The sequence below is a fragment of the Ambystoma mexicanum genome, chromosome 1q, assembly GCF_040938575.1.
Source record: "Ambystoma mexicanum isolate Mex_15411 chromosome 1q, UKY_AmexF1_1, whole genome shotgun sequence".
NCBI classification, from domain to species: Eukaryota; Metazoa; Chordata; class Amphibia; order Caudata; family Ambystomatidae; genus Ambystoma; species Ambystoma mexicanum.
In genome coordinates, this window is record NC_090922.1 from 477,738,689 (window position 1) to 477,758,656 (window position 19,968).

A 19,968-nucleotide genomic window follows, 5' to 3' on the forward strand; every position below is an offset into this window, starting at 1 on the left:
GGTCTTATTCGGCTTCTCCCTTGGCTTAGGCAATGTGAGTTTATACCAACTTTTGCTATATTCACAAGCATTAGTTATTGCATTAATTCTTATTAATATTGCCCCCTCGGTTTGCTTGATACTCCACAAACTCACACACTTAAAGTTACAGTCATTTGGTTTTGTAAAATGCAAATCTCTCTGCTTTTTAATAGTTTGGTATCCAAATTTACTTCTAGGACCATTTTCACTCATCCGCGGGTGCTGCTTTCTAATAATTTGGCATTCCGAATCACTTCTAGGATAATTTCCACTCACGCATGAGTGCTGCTTATTTATTGAACTCCTGCCTTCAACATGCGAGCGGGTCTGGAGCAGGGACGTCATTTCGCCAAAATGCCAGGGGTAGCGGAAGTGACATCACACGACCCTTGACCCCCTGATAACATCACAGGAAGTGATTTGTCATTTGACTTCGCACCAAAGTCATATCGCGGGTAGCGATGGAACACAACATTTCACCCATTGACAAAACAGGAAGTGGCATCACATAGCATTGTACACTACGAAAATATAGTTACGATATCACTATGTGATGTACATTCATACAAGAATGGATCGCCATATTTATCATTAAGTTCAGTGTGTATTGGCCCATATTACCAAATTACTGTGTATGCAAGAAGACGTCCATGACCAAATGATAAGCGTAAGTGCTATATAATAACACATCATTGAGCGCTTTATATAGAAAAAATATACACCGAATATCACCCAACCTGTGTTGGAACTCATTTATCGACCTCAGAAGGATGAACGGCTGAGTGAGGCGTTTAAGAACAGACTAAATCAGTGACTCACCCCCTGAAGTGTGCCTGAAATAAACATTTAATGAGGTCAGCAATTATTGTATAGCATTCCAGAAAGACACATTATTTGGTATTCCTATTCTTTCTAATTTAGGGTCAGTGCTGAAAGTGTTAGAAGAAAAATAAGAACAGGAGTGCCACAAGTCTTTTTTTTTAAGGGGCCTGAACAAGAAAGCCAGCCACCCCAGAAGTAAAGAGCCACAGCCCAGGAGCTTGCATTAACAAAACAAAACAAAAAAAAATATATATATATTTTTTTTTGGTAGAGGTCGCAAGGGAGACCTCAGAGGTCACAGTTGCGACCTCTGGCGACCCCCAAATGACGTCCCTGGTCTGGAGCGCTACAAGGTAATGACCAACTTGTGAACTCACCAGGTAAGTTGTGCACCTCCAATCCCCTCGCTGTTTGCAGGACGTATGCTTTTGTGGCTCCTCGCGACCCGGCAAACTGCTTCTCCTGGTTTGCCTTTGCCTGCACCACCTGCAATGGGAGCTTCTCCTGCTCCAGAGGCCCTCTGGTGCATGCCAGCCATCAGAGACATCCTCCTGGGAATGAAAGTTTCCCCTCGCTTTCGGTTCCAGCTGTGCATCCTCTGCAGAACAGGTCCTCAGAGGGAAAGCTTCCCACCTGCAGGCTTCCCGATGCGCAACCCCTGAACTTCAAGCTAGTGGAGACAGAGATCCTCTTAGGACCAGCAGTTGTCTTCTGCCGAGCAGTGGTCCCGGCCTCTTCTTCCTCCTACAGTTTCTGCCTCTGTTGGACAACAGCTTCATGCTCACTCTGCTTGTGCTTCCTCCTCTCCCTCTTGCTCTTTCTCATGGCCTGCACCTGAGGGTGCCTTTTAAGCCTCTCAGTCTCTCTCAGGTGTGGGTCATTTGAATGAACAATCTACCCACTCCTGCAGCATTGTACCTTTTTAGCCCTCTTCTTTGTCCCAGTACTTATGGAATTATGGGACTAAGGCAAAATTAGTTTTTCTTAGTTCTTCTGTTTTGCAATACGCCATTAGAAGGTTGGTGTTCAGGGAAAGTTGAATACGGGGGTTCCCATTCATCCTGACCCGCTTCTCCCGTCATGTGATCCCCCTGCAGAACACCACCCCCAGAGTCAGGATCAGAAAGCGTCTGCCTTTCCCTGGTCACATGAGAAGGGTCCCAGGACAGGTTTTCTGGGGAACTCATTACTGATTCATCACAAAATTCAGGACTCCCATCCCACTCCGAACCTACAAAAATGTCCTGGCTGTTCTCTCTTCTGCAATTGACTCGGGACTATGACAAATCCTACTGTTTCACAACCCTAATTTTCTCCATTTGAATCACCCATACAAACATGTATCTACCCTTCAATCTTTGCTCACACTCTCAAGCAAATAGCCAGTGCCTCCTCGCTCTCTGGTAATGACTTTGCTCTCTACTTTGTCAATAAAACCTTTAAAATGCTTGAACATGTCTTGCTCCCCCACCTTCCTTGTGTCCTCTATCTCTTCCACTCCTCCTTATATGCTAGAATACCTCTTCTCTACCTCTCGTACTGCGTTAGCACCCATCCTTTGCATCACCAAGCCATCTTGCACTCCTATTGACCCATTTGCTCATCAAACAGCCAATGACATGCCTTCATCTCTCTGAGCTCTTTGACCACTCTCCGCTGGACTCTTCCTTGCCTCCTTTAAATCTGCAACTGCCCAGCTCCTTTTAAAGAAACCCTCTGCAGAACCGATTTCCCTGGTGCACCATCCCCCAGTTCACATCATACACCATTATTCAAAGGTCCATGAAGCGGTGGTCTTTAATGAGAGCACCAAGTACCTTGAGGAAAAAGGCCTTGCAGATCCACTTCGATCTGGCTTCCATAGTAAACACCCCACCAGGCTGCACTGATACATGCCTCCAACTTTCTCTATGATGCTCACCACTCAAAACTTTCTTCCATAGTCTTCCTTTTGGACTTCTCGACCACTATCAAACAATTTAGACACTGTCGACGAAGCTATCACCCTCGTCTCACTGAAAACCGCCACAAGATGGCTCTTTGTTCCTTCATGCTGAGCTGTTTCTGCCAGCCACCAAAGTCAGCCCCATCTCCTCACCATCTAAGCGCATTGCTCCCTCAACCAAGGCTCACAACCTTAGGGTCCTCTTTGAAAGTTGCCTCCAACTACATTTATCACTACGAGTGACTCTGCTGCTTGTATTAACCTTTTGAACATTTGTAAAATTCATACATTTTTTACACACTATTACCAAAAACTCTAATGTTCACCCTTGTGCCCAGCATACTCAAATATTGCTCATGTCTACTCTTTGGTCTTCCTCTCTACTCCTTTCTTCCTCTAGACAAAGTCATCAACGTCGCTACCCCAACTCACTGCAATATACCCAGATCTTCCCCCATGGCTGCCTACGACACCATGCTTATTGGCACTATATGCATAACTGCTACTACCTTTTCAAGTTCCTTCTCCTAGCTTGCAAAGCTATGAATGGTTTTGCTCCTCATTAGCTAACTGTATCTGTCTACTCACCATCTCATTCCCTCTGCTCGTCCTCTACACTGAACCTCACTGCCCCATGCCACCACGTGTCTTCTCTCCCTTCTGCTCTTTCTCTCTACTTGCCTCTCTCCATTGGAATACGCTGCCTGTTGCAATCAAAGCCAGGCCGACAGTGAATCTCTTCAAAGCTTGTCTCAAACTTCACCTACTGACCAAAGATGGAGGTTTTCCACCACCCCACCCATCCTCCCCACATGACCCCACCACTCTATACTTGTATATTCGTTCTGAAGCTGATTTCTGAGTGCACTATAAATGGCAATAAATAAAAAATAAAAGAAATGTGACCAGAACTCCTATTAAGTTTGCAGAACCTGCTCCCTACATTAATGCTCTCTTCATAAATAACATGTTTCTTTGTCACTGGTCTATGGCCTACTTTCTTCACACCCTCCCAACCTTGCTTATTACTTGTTCTAATCTTTGTGCTATTATAATGCACTCTTCGGGGCCATGACTTCCCTATCTGAAAATGTACTTTGCAAGTCACTTCTGTTCGAAATTGACATCCCTTTACTTCAAGTAAATATAAATATAAGTATATAACGCACACTGGGCTTGGTGTTCATTTTATTTTTATGCCACTCATCCTAACATTAAACTTTTTGTACTATTGAACCATATTTATTGATTCAGACGGCCTCAAGATACGGATGTGAGGATAAAAGGGCTGTGACATCAGCCACTCCCCTGGGGTCCAAGGGTCCTCAGGAGATCATGTTTTCTTCCACTGTGTATTATTTTAGAAAGGTCTCAGTCTAGAGATGGCTTTTCACATTCTCAGTGCCATATGTATAGACATCATAAGAGAAATATTTATATATCGAAGATGGTATTTTTACAGTACCGCAAAGCTGGAAGAATGCATTAGTAAGCGCTATTAAAATGTATTAGAATTTAGGGCTGTAATGGTGCGCCGTCCAAATCAATAGGCCTGATTGCGCTGAGTGTCTTTAATGTGAAGGGGGATGGTGGGTGTGAGAAAAAAGTCAGACTGCAGGAGAAGCAATTCAGCTAGCATGGAATGCAGCTTTCACTGAAAAATGAGGTCTGCGTTCCTGGTGACCTGATGCAGATGGGTAGATTCACAAAGCTTTTTTCCAGATTTAAGCACAATAGAGAATTGGAAAGGTTTGTATGTTTCTGTTGCACATACTTCACAAAGCAAGTCATACATGACTCACTGGTCAAGTGGTGCCTGCAGAACCTGCTCATGTTTACGAGCAAGCAGCTTAAACCCTGAGCTTCTAATTCATGCACAACTTACCAACATATCTACCTCAGAGGGCAATTAGACGGCCGTGATAGGGAACATGTTTGGGACGAAAATACTGTTTGTGAAAATCCACAACTCGTAAATAAACCGAGTAATGGTAAGGATTTGCAAATGCATTTCCCACAACTATCTTCTTAACTAACTTACAGCTAAGTGTATACACCTATATGTAGCAGATAGTTGTGTGAAAAGCACAAAATGCTGTAAATATGGCACTATGTGTGCAGGAAGTGACAACAGAGAAGTGAACTTATTGTAAGTCAAGCATATGTTGCCCATGTTTTTTGTGCAAACCATATCCTGTTTTACTTTCCGGCCACACTAAGGTGTAATTTATGGATTGCCTACATTACTCGCGTAACTGCCAATCTTCGTGAGTTGGCTAAACAGTTCTTTCAAATAGCTCTTTGACGTTCTAATGCCATTGCTTCTAATGGCCACCTGACATGAAATGATCTAGGTAATCTGGCATGTCAGGAAATGCTGGAATTCTCTGACTGCACATTCAGAGTTCACTGCATAAGATGGCCAATGTACATATAGAATTTGAATAATTCACAATCGTTTTACAGTTTTTCTTACCACAACCAGTCTCTCCATTGAATATTTTAAGATTGTAGACATTCGAAAAAATATCTGCCATGCCATTGTAAAGTGATAACATTTAAAACTGTTGATTCGTCCAATGATCCTATGTCAGCCACATTGTATGGCAGCTGGTGTCACATGGTCCCACAGACATTTCCCGGTCCTGAATTAGCCCTTAAAGCCTTCTAGGCTGCAATGAAAAATACCGTCTTCGCAGAAGGGGCCTTCTTTGTGTTGTGTGCACGGACCCAGCAACAGATGCAGCAACTGGATTATGGACATTGCCAACTTTCGTACAATGGAGTTGTGTCAGGGCACAAACCAGAAAGGATCAAAAATAGAGATACGGCCAACGATTCATACAGCAGCCAAGCCATGCAACATCTGAAGATTGGTCGAAAGACCTCTGTTAGACATTAACCAGTTATCAATGCACATGGACACCCTCACATATTTTTTTTCATGTCCAAAAGGGATGCACAACATGTTATACCTCATTCACCTCTACGGGCAATTAAGCAGTCTCTGGGTTTACTAATCACGTGGGCATTAGAGTCAGATGTAGTCAGAGGAAGATATTGTAATTTTTTTCAAATACATGAAAGTCTTCGTCCACATGAATGAAATTCAAACAAGAAACATCACGTTGACACAGATCGCATAGATGGAGCCTCGATCAGTCATGCAAGGAAACTCATCACACTGGATCACCAGGTCTTTCTGCATTTCCTGTAAAGTTGGCACATTGGTTCTCATTCCCAACGCAGATAATATCTTCGACAGCTGTGCAGCCACTGGCTGACTGGTCGGAGCTGCAGTCTGGACACTTGAATCCATTTGGGGTCTGGAGAATAGGAGGAACTAAAAGACATCAAGGAAAGCAAAAGGCAACTCAGAGCATGTTTACAATATATCTGAAAAACCAAAAATAACACACATTACAGAACGGCTTTCCTCCAAAACAGTTTATTGATGCCAATTTTTTGTAATGTTAATTTGCTTCTTATGCTAATATTAGTCACAGGTGCTGCATAATATATTTAATTCTGTAAAAAATAGAGATGGTAATTTTCTAGGCTCCAGAGTGTAAAAAGTCAGGTGTGAAAGCATTCATGCCTTATTTTTTCCACTCCCGGGACCTTTTCCTCAATCTGGAGGCAGCAAAGGAAGACAAAACATAATTAACTTTTCCTCTGTGCATTCCTCCCCACACTTTAAAGCACACATACATTTACGCTATTTACGCTGCATGAGGTTCGAAGGGAATATAACTGTTTTTAATACCATAATGTAAATTACAGGCAATATTTACATGCTTTTTTAAAATGGGGATTAAAATAATAATAAGGAGGATTGTGCTTGTTTTCTCAGCTTGTATTTTCCATTCGTTTTGTAAAAGTGAAAAAATGCAAGTAGGTTGCCAAACTATGTGTAACTCGTAACGTTGGTTCTACCCTGCATGCAATTACCACTTTTAATAAAATTACATTTTTTTGACAAACTATTAACCATATGGGGTACAAATAGAATTTGGATTAACACCCCGGAGGGGGTTTCAGACGGCCTCACTGCCAATCAGGGGAGCACGGAATGCAGGTTTTACCTCAAAGCAAATCCCATGTTCTGAGCCTGCATTCCATCCCCTGTGAGAGGAGGAGGCAGCCATTTTCCTGCTGGGCAACAGGTAAGTGGGAATATGTGCACTTCCCCTATTCCCCAGTTCCACTTCTCTCGCCCACTCCCCTCACCCCATCTCGACCCTACTTATCTGTAGTTGCCTCATCACTAGTCAGGAACCTGGGACACTGTGTTTTGGCACTTCCCCTCCATGGCAATATCCGCAATGGAAAGGGAGAAGGGTCTATGTGTAGTTCCCTTCTCCCTTGAAAATGAGAGCCATCTTGTTTTGTATTTTTATTTAAAGTTGAGAAACAGCAATCATGCTATTTCTCAACTTCAAAAAACGATCAGCATCCCAGTAAGCATGCCAGGAAACTCAAAGCAATAAAACCCTCCATTTGGCAGCATTACCATGTCTGCCTTAGTAAAATGTATTGTGAACTTCCTGGAGGCTTGTCGTAAAATCACCTGGCTCGACTGTATTGGAAACACTCTTGAATTGATACATGTTAAGTTGAGAGAAGAAGACAAAAACATTTAGTACTCTCCTCAGCAGTGAATTTAGAGTCTGGCCATTGAAGGTACCAATTAATTATTCACTCATGTTCTGTGGTCTTGAAGTAATTTCAAATGGATTCCCGCCTATCCAAATCTGCACCAACACCATGCACCCCCTTGCCTTTTCAGCCCAACAGATTCAGCCAGTGTGCCCCTTTACCTTGCCATCATCCTTTCCCTGTTACCTGCAAAGATGGCTAAGTAAAAAAAAAAGAATACAACAAAATACCCCAAAATGTGAAAATCAGTCATACCAAAGAAAACATGTTTCATAAAAGGCTTAATAACAATATCAGGGGATGGAAGTGGGGCGTTTCCTGTCTTACCAAGTAATACAGTTGGTCATTTGTTTTAACCCTGCTGAACCCTCTTCATCGCCCAAGTCATGTCTCATTGTACTTCAAAGAGGTAAATATCCATTGCTAACAGTCGAGTAAAACAGATTTTGGGGTTGGCCACCTTCTGCACCACATATGAACGTTAAGTGGCATATATAGCATTACACTGTCCCTTAAACCAGCTAGCAAGATAGGTATTAGTATTGGCAAATGTTTTCTGAAAACCACTCCACTTTCAAACCTCTTAGTCTTCACCACGCAACATTTTAGCTTAGTTTTGTTTAGTTTTCTTTATTGCAAACTTCAGTTTAATAACAAAAAAATTAAACTTTTGTTAAATTTATTAAACCAGTCTTCCTTTCTCTCAGCTACTAGGAAAGAAACACAAAGAATCCTCAATTTGAGCAGGTAGTCATGTTGGCCAATCTACTTTAATTCAAGTTTATAGGATTTCGTGAGGCAAGTTGCGTCTCATTCCTTAGTATCATGCCCAAGTAGTCCATTACGGCGCAGGATAGGTTGATATTTGTTCCAGAGACAACATATGGCCACCATGTTTCCATGTCGTCATCTAATGGTTTAAACTTTCCGAGATGTAAAGTACGCTGACTGATGGTTCCTGTGCATGTTATGAGCAAATGCTTTAGGGATTCTGTTGCGATGGCACAGAATCGACATTGATTATCAGTTGCTTCTTTATTCTGTCTTAACCAGAGCATATCTTTTGTCTGTAGAGCATTTAGTTTGAATCTTAAAAATTGATCCCAATGGTATCGTGATCGGCAGTGTAACAGGTATCTTGGTTGTTCATTTAGCTTATTTACACCCACTCCTAGAGTGAGCGCTGTTTTGAGTTTCCACGTTTTTCTAGGTTAATAATCCAGCACCAGATCTCAAATTTCTTCTTGGCTATTTGTGGGCAGTCAAGCAGATCTAGTTTATTTATACCGGCGACGTCCAAAATTGCATCTTGCTTGCTTTTCCAAGTTTGCAGCAATATGGTTTTCTTTCTCTCATTTCCAGTTTCAAATATCTGATAGGCTGGAATTGATGCACTTAGATGCATTTTTCTCATTGCCTCTAGTTATTTCCAAATATACCTTTGTATACAAAGTATACCTTTTGTTTAGTTCCTATCAAGTACTTCCTCCTTCTTTTTTTTGTAGATATATATATTTTTTTAATATGGTTTGTTACTTGTTACAAACTTTAAAAAAAAAGATATATATATATATATATATATATATATATATATATATATATATATATATATATATATATATATATATATTACATGGCCAGCCATGTAGTTATGGTTAAGTTGGTGTTTCCATAGGAAGAGCACTTTTTGGGCGGCTTATAACTTCGCTCTCCCTGGATGAATCCTCACCAAACTTTGCAAAAAAAGTATTTGGATCACTCTGAATTGTTTTGCAAAGTTTGGTGAGGATTTGTCCAGGGGGGGCAAAGTTATAGGGGGGGTCCCAAAACTTTTTTTTCCCATCGGCATAATGGGAAAAAACTTTGCTCACGCCTACAGCCCAAACCGCTGGACGGATTTACACCAAATTTGCGGCAGTAGCGGCGGCTTGGTCCCAAAAGCGTGCTTTGCTTTATTTGGTGTAAATCCGTCCAGTAGTTTTTAAAAAAAGACAAAAATGTAAGTGAAAAAAATTAGTGATATCTGTGTTCGCTTTGCGGACACACTTCCCTGTTCGCTCCGCGGACAGGACGGTGATTGGGCAAGCAGCTTGCGTGATGTCCGCAGACATCTGACGTGCTCTCTCATTGGATGCGGTGAAAGAGTGCAGTGCGTCTGGCTTCAGAGACGCCCGCCATCTTTGTTCCTTGCCGCCTGCACAGTAAGTCTTGTGTCGTCTCCTGTTCCTCCCACCCCCGCTCATGCCCCGTGTGTCCTTCTTGTCCCCCCCAACCCCACTCATGCTCCGTGTCTCCCCTGTTCCTCCAGCCCCCTGCTCACGCCATCGGCACATGGTGGCCAGCGGTGGGCCGAGGAGCGGGATCTGCCCCCTGCACACGAACGCTGTGTGTCTCTCTCCCTTCCCCCCACCCCCCGCTCATGCCCCCTGTGTCTCTCTCCCTTCCCCCACCCCCCGCTCATGCCCCGTGTCTCTCTCTCCCCTTCCCCCACCCCCCGCTCATGCCCCGTGTGTCTCTCTCCCTCCCCCACCCCCGCTCATGCCCCGTGTGTCTCTCTCCCTCCCCCCACCCCTGCTCATGCCCCGTGTCTCTCTCCCCTTCCCTCCACCCCCGCTCATGCCCCGTGTGTCTCTATCCCTCCCTCCCACCCCCGCTCATGTCCCATGTGCCTCTCTCCCTCCCCCCCACCTCCGCTCATGCCCCGTGTGTCTCTCTCCCTCCCCTCCACCCCCGCTCATGCCCAGTGTCTCTCTCCCCTTCCCCCCACCCCCGCTCATGCCCCGTGTGTCTCTCTCCCTCCCCCCCACCCCCCGCTCATGCCCCGTGTGTCTCTCCCCCTCCCGTACACCCCCCGCTCATGCCCCGTGTGTCTCTCTCCCCTTCCCCCCACCCCCGCTCATGCGCCGTGGTGTGTCTCTCTCCCTCCCCCCCACCCCCGCTCATGCCCCATGTGTCTCTGCCCCTCCCGCCCACCCCCCGCTCATGCCCCGTGTGTCTCTCCCTCTCCCGCCCACCCCCCGCTCATGCCCCTTGTGTCTCTCTCCCTCCCCCCATCCCGCTCATGCCCGTGTGTCTCTCTCCCTCCCCCCCACCCCTGCTCATGCCCCGTGTGTCTCTCTCCCTCCCCCAGCCCCGCTCATGCCCCGTGTGTCTCTCCCCCTCCCGCCCACCCCCCGCTCATGCCCCGTGTCTCTCTCCCCTTCCCCCCACCCCCCGCTCATGCCCCGTGTGTCTCTCTCCCTCCCCCCACCCCCGCTCATGCCCCCTGTGTCTCTCTCCCTCCTCCCTCCCCCCACCCCCGCTCATGCCCCGTGTGTCTCTCTCCCTTCCCTCCACCCCCGCTCATGCCCCGTGTCTCTCTCCCCTTCCCCCCACCCCCGCTCATGCCCCGTGTGTCTCTCTCCCTCCCCCTGACCCCCGCTCATGCCCCGTGTGTCTCTCCCCCTCCCGCCCACCTCCGCTCATGCCCCGTGTGTCTCTCTCCCCTTCCCCCCACCCCCCGCTCATGCCCCGTGGTGTGTCTCTCTCCCTCCCCCACCACCCCCGCTCATGCCCCATGTGTCTCTCTGCCTCCACCCCACCCCCGCTCATGCCCCGTGTGTCTCTCCCCCTCCCGCCCACCCCCGCTCATGCCCTGTGTGTCTCTCCCCCTCCCGCCCACCCCCCGCTCATGCCCCTTGTGTCTCCCTGCCCCCCACCCCGCTCATGCCCCGTGTGTCTCTCTCCCTCCCTCCCACCCCCGCTCATGCCCCGTGTGTCTCTCTCCCTCCCCTCCACCCCTGATCATGCCCCGTGTCTCTCTCCCCTTCCCCCCACCCCCCGCTCATGCCTCGTGTGTCTCTCTCCCTCCCCCCCTCCCCCGCTCATGCCCCGTGTGTCTCTCCCCCTCCCGCCCACCTCCGCTCTTGCCCCGTGTGTCTTCCCCCCTCCCACCCACCCCCGCTCATGCCCCGTGTGTCTTTCCCCCTCCCACCCACCCCCGCTCACGCCCCGTGTGTCTCTCTCCTTCCCCTCCACCCCCGCTCATGCCCTGTGTCTCTCTCCCCTTCCCCCCACCCCCCGCTCATGCCCTGTGTGTCTCTCTCCCCCCGACCCCCGCTCATGCCCCGTGTCTCTCCCCTTCCCCCCACCCCCCGCTCATGCCTCGTGTGTGTCTCTCTCCCTCCCCCACCCCCGTTCATGCCCCGTGTGTCTCTCTCCCTCCCCCCCACCCCTGCTCCTGCCCGTGTGTCTCTCCTCCTCCCGCCCACCCCCCACTCATGCCCCGTGTGTCTCTCCCCCTCCGGCCCACCCCCCGCGTATGCCCCTTGTGTCTCGCCCCCTCCCGCCCACCCCCCGCTCATGCCCCATATGTCTCTCCCCCTCCCGCCCACCTACCGCTCATGCCCCGTGTGTCTCTCCCCCTCCCGCCCACCCCCTGCTCATGCCCCGTGTGTCTCTCTCCCTCCCCCCAGCCCCCGCTCATGCCCCGTGTGTCTCTCTCCCCTTCCCCCCAGCCCCCACTCATGCCCCAGGTGTCTCTCTCCCTCCCCCCACCCCCGCTCACGCCCCGTGTGTCTCTCCCCCTCCCGCCCACCCCCGCTCATGCCCTGTGTGTCTCTCCCCCTCCCGCCCACCCCCGCTCATGCCCCGTGTGTCTCTCGCCCTCCCGCCCACCCCCGCTCATGAACCGTGTGTCTCTCCCCCTCCCGCCCACCTCCCGCTCATGCCCCGTGTGTATCTCCCCCTCCCACCCACCCCCCACTCATGCACCGTGTGTCTCTCTCCCTCCCCCCAGCCCCCGCTCATGCCCCGTGTGTCTCTCTCCCCTTCACCCCACCCCCCGCTCATGCCCCGGGTGTCTCTCTCCCTCCCCCCACCCCCGCTCATGCCCCGTGTGTCTCTCCCCCTCCCGCCCACCCCCGCTCATGCCCCGTGTGTCTCTCGCCCTCCCGCCCACCCCCCGCTCATGCCCCGTGTCTGTCTCCTGTTCTCCTCACCCCCCGCTCATGCCCCGTATCTGTCTCCTGTTCCCCTCATGTGCCGTGTCTGTCTCCTGTTGCCCCCATGCCCCCCGCTCATGCCCCATGTCTGTCTCCTGTTCTCCACCCCTCGCTCATGCCCCGTGTCTGTGTCCTGTTCCCCCCACCCCTGCTCATGCCCCGTGTCTATCTCCTGTTGCCCCCACCACCCCGTTCATGCCCTGTGTCTGTCTCCTGTTCCCCCACCCGCTCATGCCCCGTGTCTGTCTCCCGTTCCCCCCACCCGCTCATGCCCTGTGTCTCTCTCTTGTTGCCACCCACCCCCCCGCTCATGCCCCGTGTCTGTCTCCTGTTCCTCCCACCCCCCGCTCATGCCCCGTGTCTGTCTCCTGTTCCTCCCATCCCCCGCTCATTCCCCTGTGTCTGTCTCCTGTATCCCACCACCCCCCCACTCATGCCCCGTGTCTGTTCTCCCCACCCCCCGTTCATGCCCTGTGTCTGTCTCCTGTTCCTGCCACCCGCCGCTCATGCCCCGTGTCTGTCTCTTGTTGCCCCCCACCCCCCCGCTCATGCCTCGTGTCTGTCTCCTGTCCCCCCACCCCTCGCTCATGCCCCGTGTGTCTCTCTCCCTCCCCTCCACCCCCGCTCATGCCCCGTGTGTCTCTCCCCCTCCCGCCCACCCCCGCTCTTGCCCCGTGTGTCTTTCCCCCTCCTGCCCACCCCCGCTCATGCCCCATGTGTCTTTCCCCCTCCGGCCCAGACCCGCTCATGCCCCGTGTGTCTTTCCTCCTCCAGCCCACCCCCGCTCATGCCCCGTGTGTCTCTCTCCCTCCCCTCCACCCCCGCTCATGCCCCATGTCTCTCTCCCCTTCCCCCCACCCCTGCTCATGCCCCGTGTGTCTCTCTCTCCCCCACCCCCGCTCATACCCCGTGTCTCTCCCCTTCCCCTCACCCCCCGCTCATGCCTCGTGTGTCTCTCTCCCTCCCCCGCTCATGCCCCGTGTGTCTCTCTCCCTCCCCCCCACCCCCGCTCCTGCCCCGTGTGTCTCTCCCCCTCCCGCCCACCCCCCGCTCATGCCCGTGTGTCTCACCCCCTCCCGCTCATGCCCCGTGTGTCTCTCCCCCTCCCGCCCACCCCACGCTCATGCCCCGTGTGTCTCTCCCCCTCCCGCCCACCCCCCGCTCATGCCCTGTGTGTCTCTCCCCCTCCCGCCCAACCCCCGCTCATGCCCTGTGTGTCTCTCCCCATCCCGCCCACCCCCCGCTCATGCCGTTGTGTCTCTCTCCCCTTCCCCCCACCCCCGCTCATGCCCCGTGTGTCTCTCCCCCTCCCGCCCACCCCCGCTCATCATGCCCCGTGTGTCTCTCCCCCTCCCGCCCAACCCCGCTCATGCCCAGTGTGTCTCTCTACCTCCCGCCCACCCCCCGCATCTGTCTCCTGTTCTCCCCACCCCCGCTCATGCCCCGTATCTGTCTCCTGTTCCCCTCATGTGCCGTGTCTGTCTCCTGTTGCCCCCCACGCTCCCGCTCATGCCCCGTGTCTGTCTCCTGTTCTCCACCCCCCGCTCATGCCCCGTGTCTGTGTCCTGTTCCCCCCACCCCCGCTCATGCCTGTGTCTATCTCCTGTTGCCCCCCACCCCCCCGCTCATGCCCCATGTCTGCCTCCTGTTCCCCCCACCCGCTCATGCCCTGTGTCTCTCTCTTGTTGCCCCCCACCCCCCGCTCATGCCCGTGTCTGTCTCCTGTTCTCCCCACCCCCGCTCATGCCCCGTGTGTCTCTCTCCCTCCCCTCCACCCCCGCTCATGCCCCATGTCTCTCTCCCCTTCCCCCCACCCCTGCTCATGCCCCGTGTGTCTCTCTCTCCCCCACCCCCGCTCATACCCCGTGTCTCTCCCCTTCCCCTCACCCCCCGCTCATGCCTCGTGTGTCTCTCTCCCTCCCCCGCTCATGCCCCGTGTGTCTCTCTCCCTCCCCCCCACCCCCGCTCCTGCCCCGTGTGTCTCTCCCCCTCCCGCCCACCCCCCGCTCATGCCCGTGTGTCTCACCCCCTCCCGCTCATGCCCCGTGTGTCTCTCCCCCTCCCGCCCACCCCACGCTCATGCCCCGTGTGTCTCTCCCCCTCCCGCCCACCCCCCGCTCATGCCCTGTGTGTCTCTCCCCCTCCCGCCCAACCCCCGCTCATGCCCTGTGTGTCTCTCCCCATCCCGCCCACCCCCCGCTCATGCCGTTGTGTCTCTCTCCCCTTCCCCCCACCCCCGCTCATGCCCCGTGTGTCTCTCCCCCTCCCGCCCACCCCCGCTCATCATGCCCCGTGTGTCTCTCCCCCTCCCGCCCACCCCCGCTCATGCCCAGTGTGTCTCTCTACCTCCCGCCCACCCCCCGCATCTGTCTCCTGTTCTCCCCACCCCCGCTCATGCCCCGTATCTGTCTCCTGTTCCCCTCATGTGCCGTGTCTGTCTCCTGTTGCCCCCCACGCTCCCGCTCATGCCCCGTGTCTGTCTCCTGTTCTCCACCCCCCGCTCATGCCCCGTGTCTGTGTCCTGTTCCCCCCACCCCCGCTCATGCCTGTGTCTATCTCCTGTTGCCCCCCACCCCCCCGCTCATGCCCCATGTCTGCCTCCTGTTCCCCCCACCCGCTCATGCCCTGTGTCTCTCTCTTGTTGCCCCCCACCCCCCGCTCATGCCCGTGTCTGTCTCCTGTTCTCCCCACCCCCCGCTCATGCCCCGTGTCTGTCTCCTGTTCCTCCCACCCCCCGCTCATGGCCCGTGTCTGTCTCCCCATCCCCGTTCATGCCCCATGTCTGTTGTTCCCCCCACCCCCGCTCATGCCCCGTGTCTGTCTCCTGTTCCCCCCACTCGCTCATGCCCCGTGTCTGTCTCCTGTTCCCCCCCGCTCATGCCCCGTGTCTCTCCTGTTGCCCCCCACCCCCCGCTTATGCCCCGTGTCTGTCTCCTGTTGCCCCCATCCCCCGCTCATGCCCCGTGTCTGTCTCCTGTTCTCCCCACCCCCCGCTCATGCTCCGTGTCTGTCTCTTGTTCCCCCCACCCCCTGCTCATGCCCCGTGTCTGTCTCCTGTTGCCCCCCCACCCCCCACTCATGCCCCGTGTCTGTCTCCTGTTGCCCCCCACCCCCCGCTCTGCCCCCCGCTCATGCCCCGTGTCTGTCTCCTGTTGCCCCCCACCCCCGCTCATGCCCCGTGTCTGTCTCTGTTGTTCCCCCCACCCCATGCTCATGCCCCGTGTCTGTCTCCTGTTCCCCCCACCCCCCGCTCATGCCCCGTGTCTCGCTCCTGTTGCCCCCCGCTCATGCCCCGTGTCTGTCTCCTGTAACCCCCCACCCCCTGTTCATGCCCCGTGTCTGTCTCCTGTTCCCCCCACCCGCTCATGCTCCGTGTCTCTCTCCTGTTGCCCCCCGCTCATGCCCCGTGTCTGTCTCCTGTCCCCCCACCCGCTCATGCCCCGTGTCGCTCTCCTGTTGCCCCCACCCCCTGCTCATGCCCCGTGTCTGTCTCCTGTACCCCCCATCCCCCCACTCATGCCCCGTGTCTCTCTCCTGTTGCCCCCCACCCCCTGCTCATGCCCCGTGTCTGTCTCCTGTACCCCCCACCCCCTGCTCATGCCCCGGGTCTCTTTGCTGTTGCCCCCCACCCCCCGCTCATGCCCAGTGTCTGTCTTCTGTTCCCCCCACCCCCCGCTCATGCCCCGTGTCTGTCTCCTGTTCCCCCCACCCCCTGCTCATGCCCCGTGTCTGTCTCCTGTTGCCCCCACCCATGCCCCGTGTCTGTCTCCTGTACCCCCACTCCACGCTCATGCCCCGTGTCCCTCTCCTGTTGCCCTCCACCCCCCGCTCATGCCCCGTGTCTGTCTCCTGTTCTCCCCACCCCCGCTCATGCCCTGTATCTGTCTCCTGTTCCCCCCCATTCCCCGCTCATGCCCCGTGTCTGTCTCCTGTTCTCCCCACCCCCCCGCTCATGCCCTGTGTCTGTCTCCTGTTCTCCCCACCCATGCTCATGCCCCATGTCTCTCTCCTGTTGACTCCACACCCCGCTCATGCCCCGTGTCTGTCTCCTGTTGCCCCCCACCCCCCGCTCATGCCCCGTGTCTCCCTCGTGTTCCCCCCACCCATGCTCATGCCCCGTGTTTCCCTTGTGTTACCCCCCCTGCTCATGCCCCGTGTCTGTCTCCTGTTCCCCCCACACCCCGCTCATGCCCCGTGTCTGTCTCCTGTTGCCCCCACCCATGCCCCGTGTCTGTCTCCTGTACCCCCACTCCGCGCTCATGCCCGTGTCTCTCTCCTGTTGCCCCCCGCTCATGCCCCGTGTCTGTCTCCTGTTGACCCCCACCCCCTGCTCATGCCGCGTGTCTGTCTCCTGTTCTCCCCACCCCCGCTCATGCCCTGTATCTGTCTCCTGTTCCCCCGCAATCCCCGCTCATGCCCCGTGTCTGTCTCCTGTTCTCCCAACGCCCCCGCTCATGCCCCGTGTCTGTCTCCTGTTCTCCCCACCCCCCGCTCATGCCCCATGTCTCTCTCCTGTTGGCTCCACACCCCGCTCATGCCCCGTGTCTGTCTCCTGTTGCCCCCCACCCCCCGCTCATGCCCCATGTCTCCCTCGTGTTCCCCCCACCCACGCTCATGTCCCGTGTTTCCCTTCTGTTACCCCCCACCCCCTGCTCATGCCCCGTGTCTCCCTCGTGTTCCCCCCAACCCCCGCTCATGCCCCTTGTCTCTCTCCTTTCCCCCCACCCCCGCTCATGTCCCGTGTGTGCCCTGTACCCCCCGCTCATGCCCTGTGTCTCCCTCGTGCTCCTCCCCACCCCCCGCTCATACCCTGTGTCTCCCTCATGTTCCTCCCCACCTGCTGCTCATGCCCCGTGTCTCTCTCTTGTTCCCCCCACCACCGCTCATGCCCCGTGTTTCCTTCTTTTCCCCCCACCTCCTGCTCTTGCCCCGTTTGTACCCTGTTCCCTCTCACCCTCCGCTCATGCCCATGTGTCTCCCCTGTTCCCCCTCACCCCCCGCTCATGCCCTGTCGTGTTCTTTATACACCCCGCCTTCCCTTTCCATGGTGGCCATCCCTGGTGTAGGAAGGAAAATCTTTTTGTTTTTTTTAACCACCCAGCGTTCCCACTTTGAGGGCATAAGATGTTAGTGGTCTTCATCTATTGAAAAGGATGTTATGGTGACGTTGCACTAATAAAAACCTTTAAAATTTTGTAAAAAATAATGTTACAGGGACGTTATGGTTAAGTTGCACTAATAAAAACTTATGAAATTCAATGAAAAAACTTTGTTAAAGGGACGTTATGGTTAAGTTGCGCTACTAAAAACCTATGAAATTCAGTGAAAAAACTTTGTTAAAGGGACGTTATGGTTAAGTTGCGCTACTAAAAACCTATGAAATTCAGTGAAAAAACTTTGTCAAAGGGACGTTATGGTTCCAAGTAAAACCGAAAAACCCTTGAAATTCGCCAGTTATGGTAAGCTAAGCAACCATAACTCGCGCCACCACCGTGCACTGCTAAGACTAACACCCAGGACATCAAAGATGACACCACAAATGTCATTGATGACATCACTGATGACATCACATGTCTGGCTCACTCTTTTTTCATTTGCTGACATATCTAGGCCACATGGTTTTCTACAGTAACAGTCAGAAACTAAAAAATGTATTTTATTTGTAGACGTATCCTTCAAGTAGGTTCTTACAGTAATTCCCTTAGAGTCCAGTCACATCATATGAAACATATACATACGGGAAGACACAAGCTTGAAAGACAGCAATCCTTTTTGTGCATAAAGATAATCAATAGACTTATGAGCACTTTCTGATAGTTCTGTTTTTTTTTTTATGACTGCACTTTCCATGTATATGGTCATATTTGTATACATTGTACTCACACTACTTTCCTTAGGGTCCAATCACATCAAGTGATACATATAGCTAGGGTAAATAGCAGCTTTGAAACAGAGCGATCATTTATTTGCATGAAAATAATCAGTTAAATTATGAATTGGTTCTGCTACTACTTGTGCTTTTTTGCTAACTTCACTTTCCCTGTATATACCCATATTGGTATGTGTTCTTGTGTCTTTGTGTTTTGTCTATAGTAATGCAATTATGTAATACATGTGTTGTATTAGCTACTTATATATTTCACAGTACACAAAAATCGATTAAGAAAACAATTATCATTTCATTATTCAACATATTAACATTACGAATATTATACCTTCATCTTGTACACTGCACACAATGTTATGTTTCTGTATGAGTAGCTTAGTATACTAGATAGAACCCCATAATAGAATGCTATTTATATCAATGCATCGTTCAATGCACTAATTAGGGTATGATATTTATTGCAATGATCCTTGACACTTGTTTTGCAAAATTATAATAAGAATCCCTTGTACACATATTTCATGAAAAGTACATACACATGTGATGTCATCAATGACATTTGTGATGTCATCTTTGATGTCCTGGGTGTTAGTCTTAGCAGTGCACGGTGGTGGCGCGAGTTATGGTTGCTTAGCTTACCATAACTGGCGAATTTCAAGGGTTTTTCGGTTTTACTTGGAACCATAACGTCCCTTTGACAAAGTTTTTTCACTGAAATTCATAGGTTTTTAGTAGCGCAACTTAACCATAACGTCCCTTTAACAAAGTTTTTTCATTGAATATATATATATATATATACAACAATTATTTCACACTTATTTCAGCTAAAACAACAACCACAAGTGATCTCAAACAGAAATAAAACAATCTGAGGCTCTACTCACTTTACATAGCATTAGTGTTCATGTTAGACTGTGTTTTACATGAACCAGGAGGAGGATGGTGGAGTGTTTTACTTTAATATCTCCCCAATCTCCCCAGAGTCCTGCACATGCTTTGTTGCTGCATTGGTTGATTGAGCCTAGTAGATGCTGCAAGTGCAGGTGGAAGGGTGAGTAACTTAACACATGCAAGGGTCACTCATCTTTCTTTCTCCAATAGGCAGTGGTTCCATGGCATTTTGACAAGGGGCTGTGAGGGTCCACAAAGCACGACATCTGCCAATGCAGCCAGACAAAAAGACAAAAGCCTGTGCCATGTCAAAGTTGTTAACAGTGGCTTGAGCATGTGCACCCACATGTGTAACTCCTCTAGTTTGGCTGAATGAACTGCAGGGAGGAAAGAACAAGCTACGACTATGTATCGGTATACGCAAATGCAGAAATACCACACAAAGCATTGCTTTTCCACCTCTCATAAAAAACAAATACTTGGCAGACAATGAACAAAATACATGGTGTACTACTTTACTACGTATTAACATTGTATTCAGAAATGTAATTGTTTTCTTTTGAGTTTGGAAGACAAAGAGGCAGTGCACCAAAGAAAATTGGCTTCTTACCGAAGAGGTTACCAGGCACTGACATTAGGCATGCACATATTACCCTCATTTTGGTTTTCAATAATTGACAAGTATATCCCTGCTATCCTCCCTTTTCCCCCTTCAGGAGAAAGCTCATGATGATATTCTACCTGAGCAGGGATAACAGAAT

General features: G+C 51.7%; 1 protein-coding gene across 1 annotated transcript in view; it reads right to left on the reverse strand.

The window, feature by feature from the left end:
• Positions 1 to 5,265: 5,265 nt before the first annotated feature.
• Positions 5,266 to 19,968, reverse strand: part of LOC138521581 (phospholipase A2 inhibitor CgMIP-I-like) — a 156,291-nt gene continuing 141,588 nt past the window's right edge. Inside the window, exon 4 of the mRNA XM_069634528.1 lies at positions 5,266 to 6,131. Coding sequence (XP_069490629.1) covers positions 5,968 to 6,131 — 164 coding nt within the window. The 3' untranslated portion in view covers positions 5,266 to 5,967. The remainder of the gene's footprint in view (positions 6,132 to 19,968) is intronic.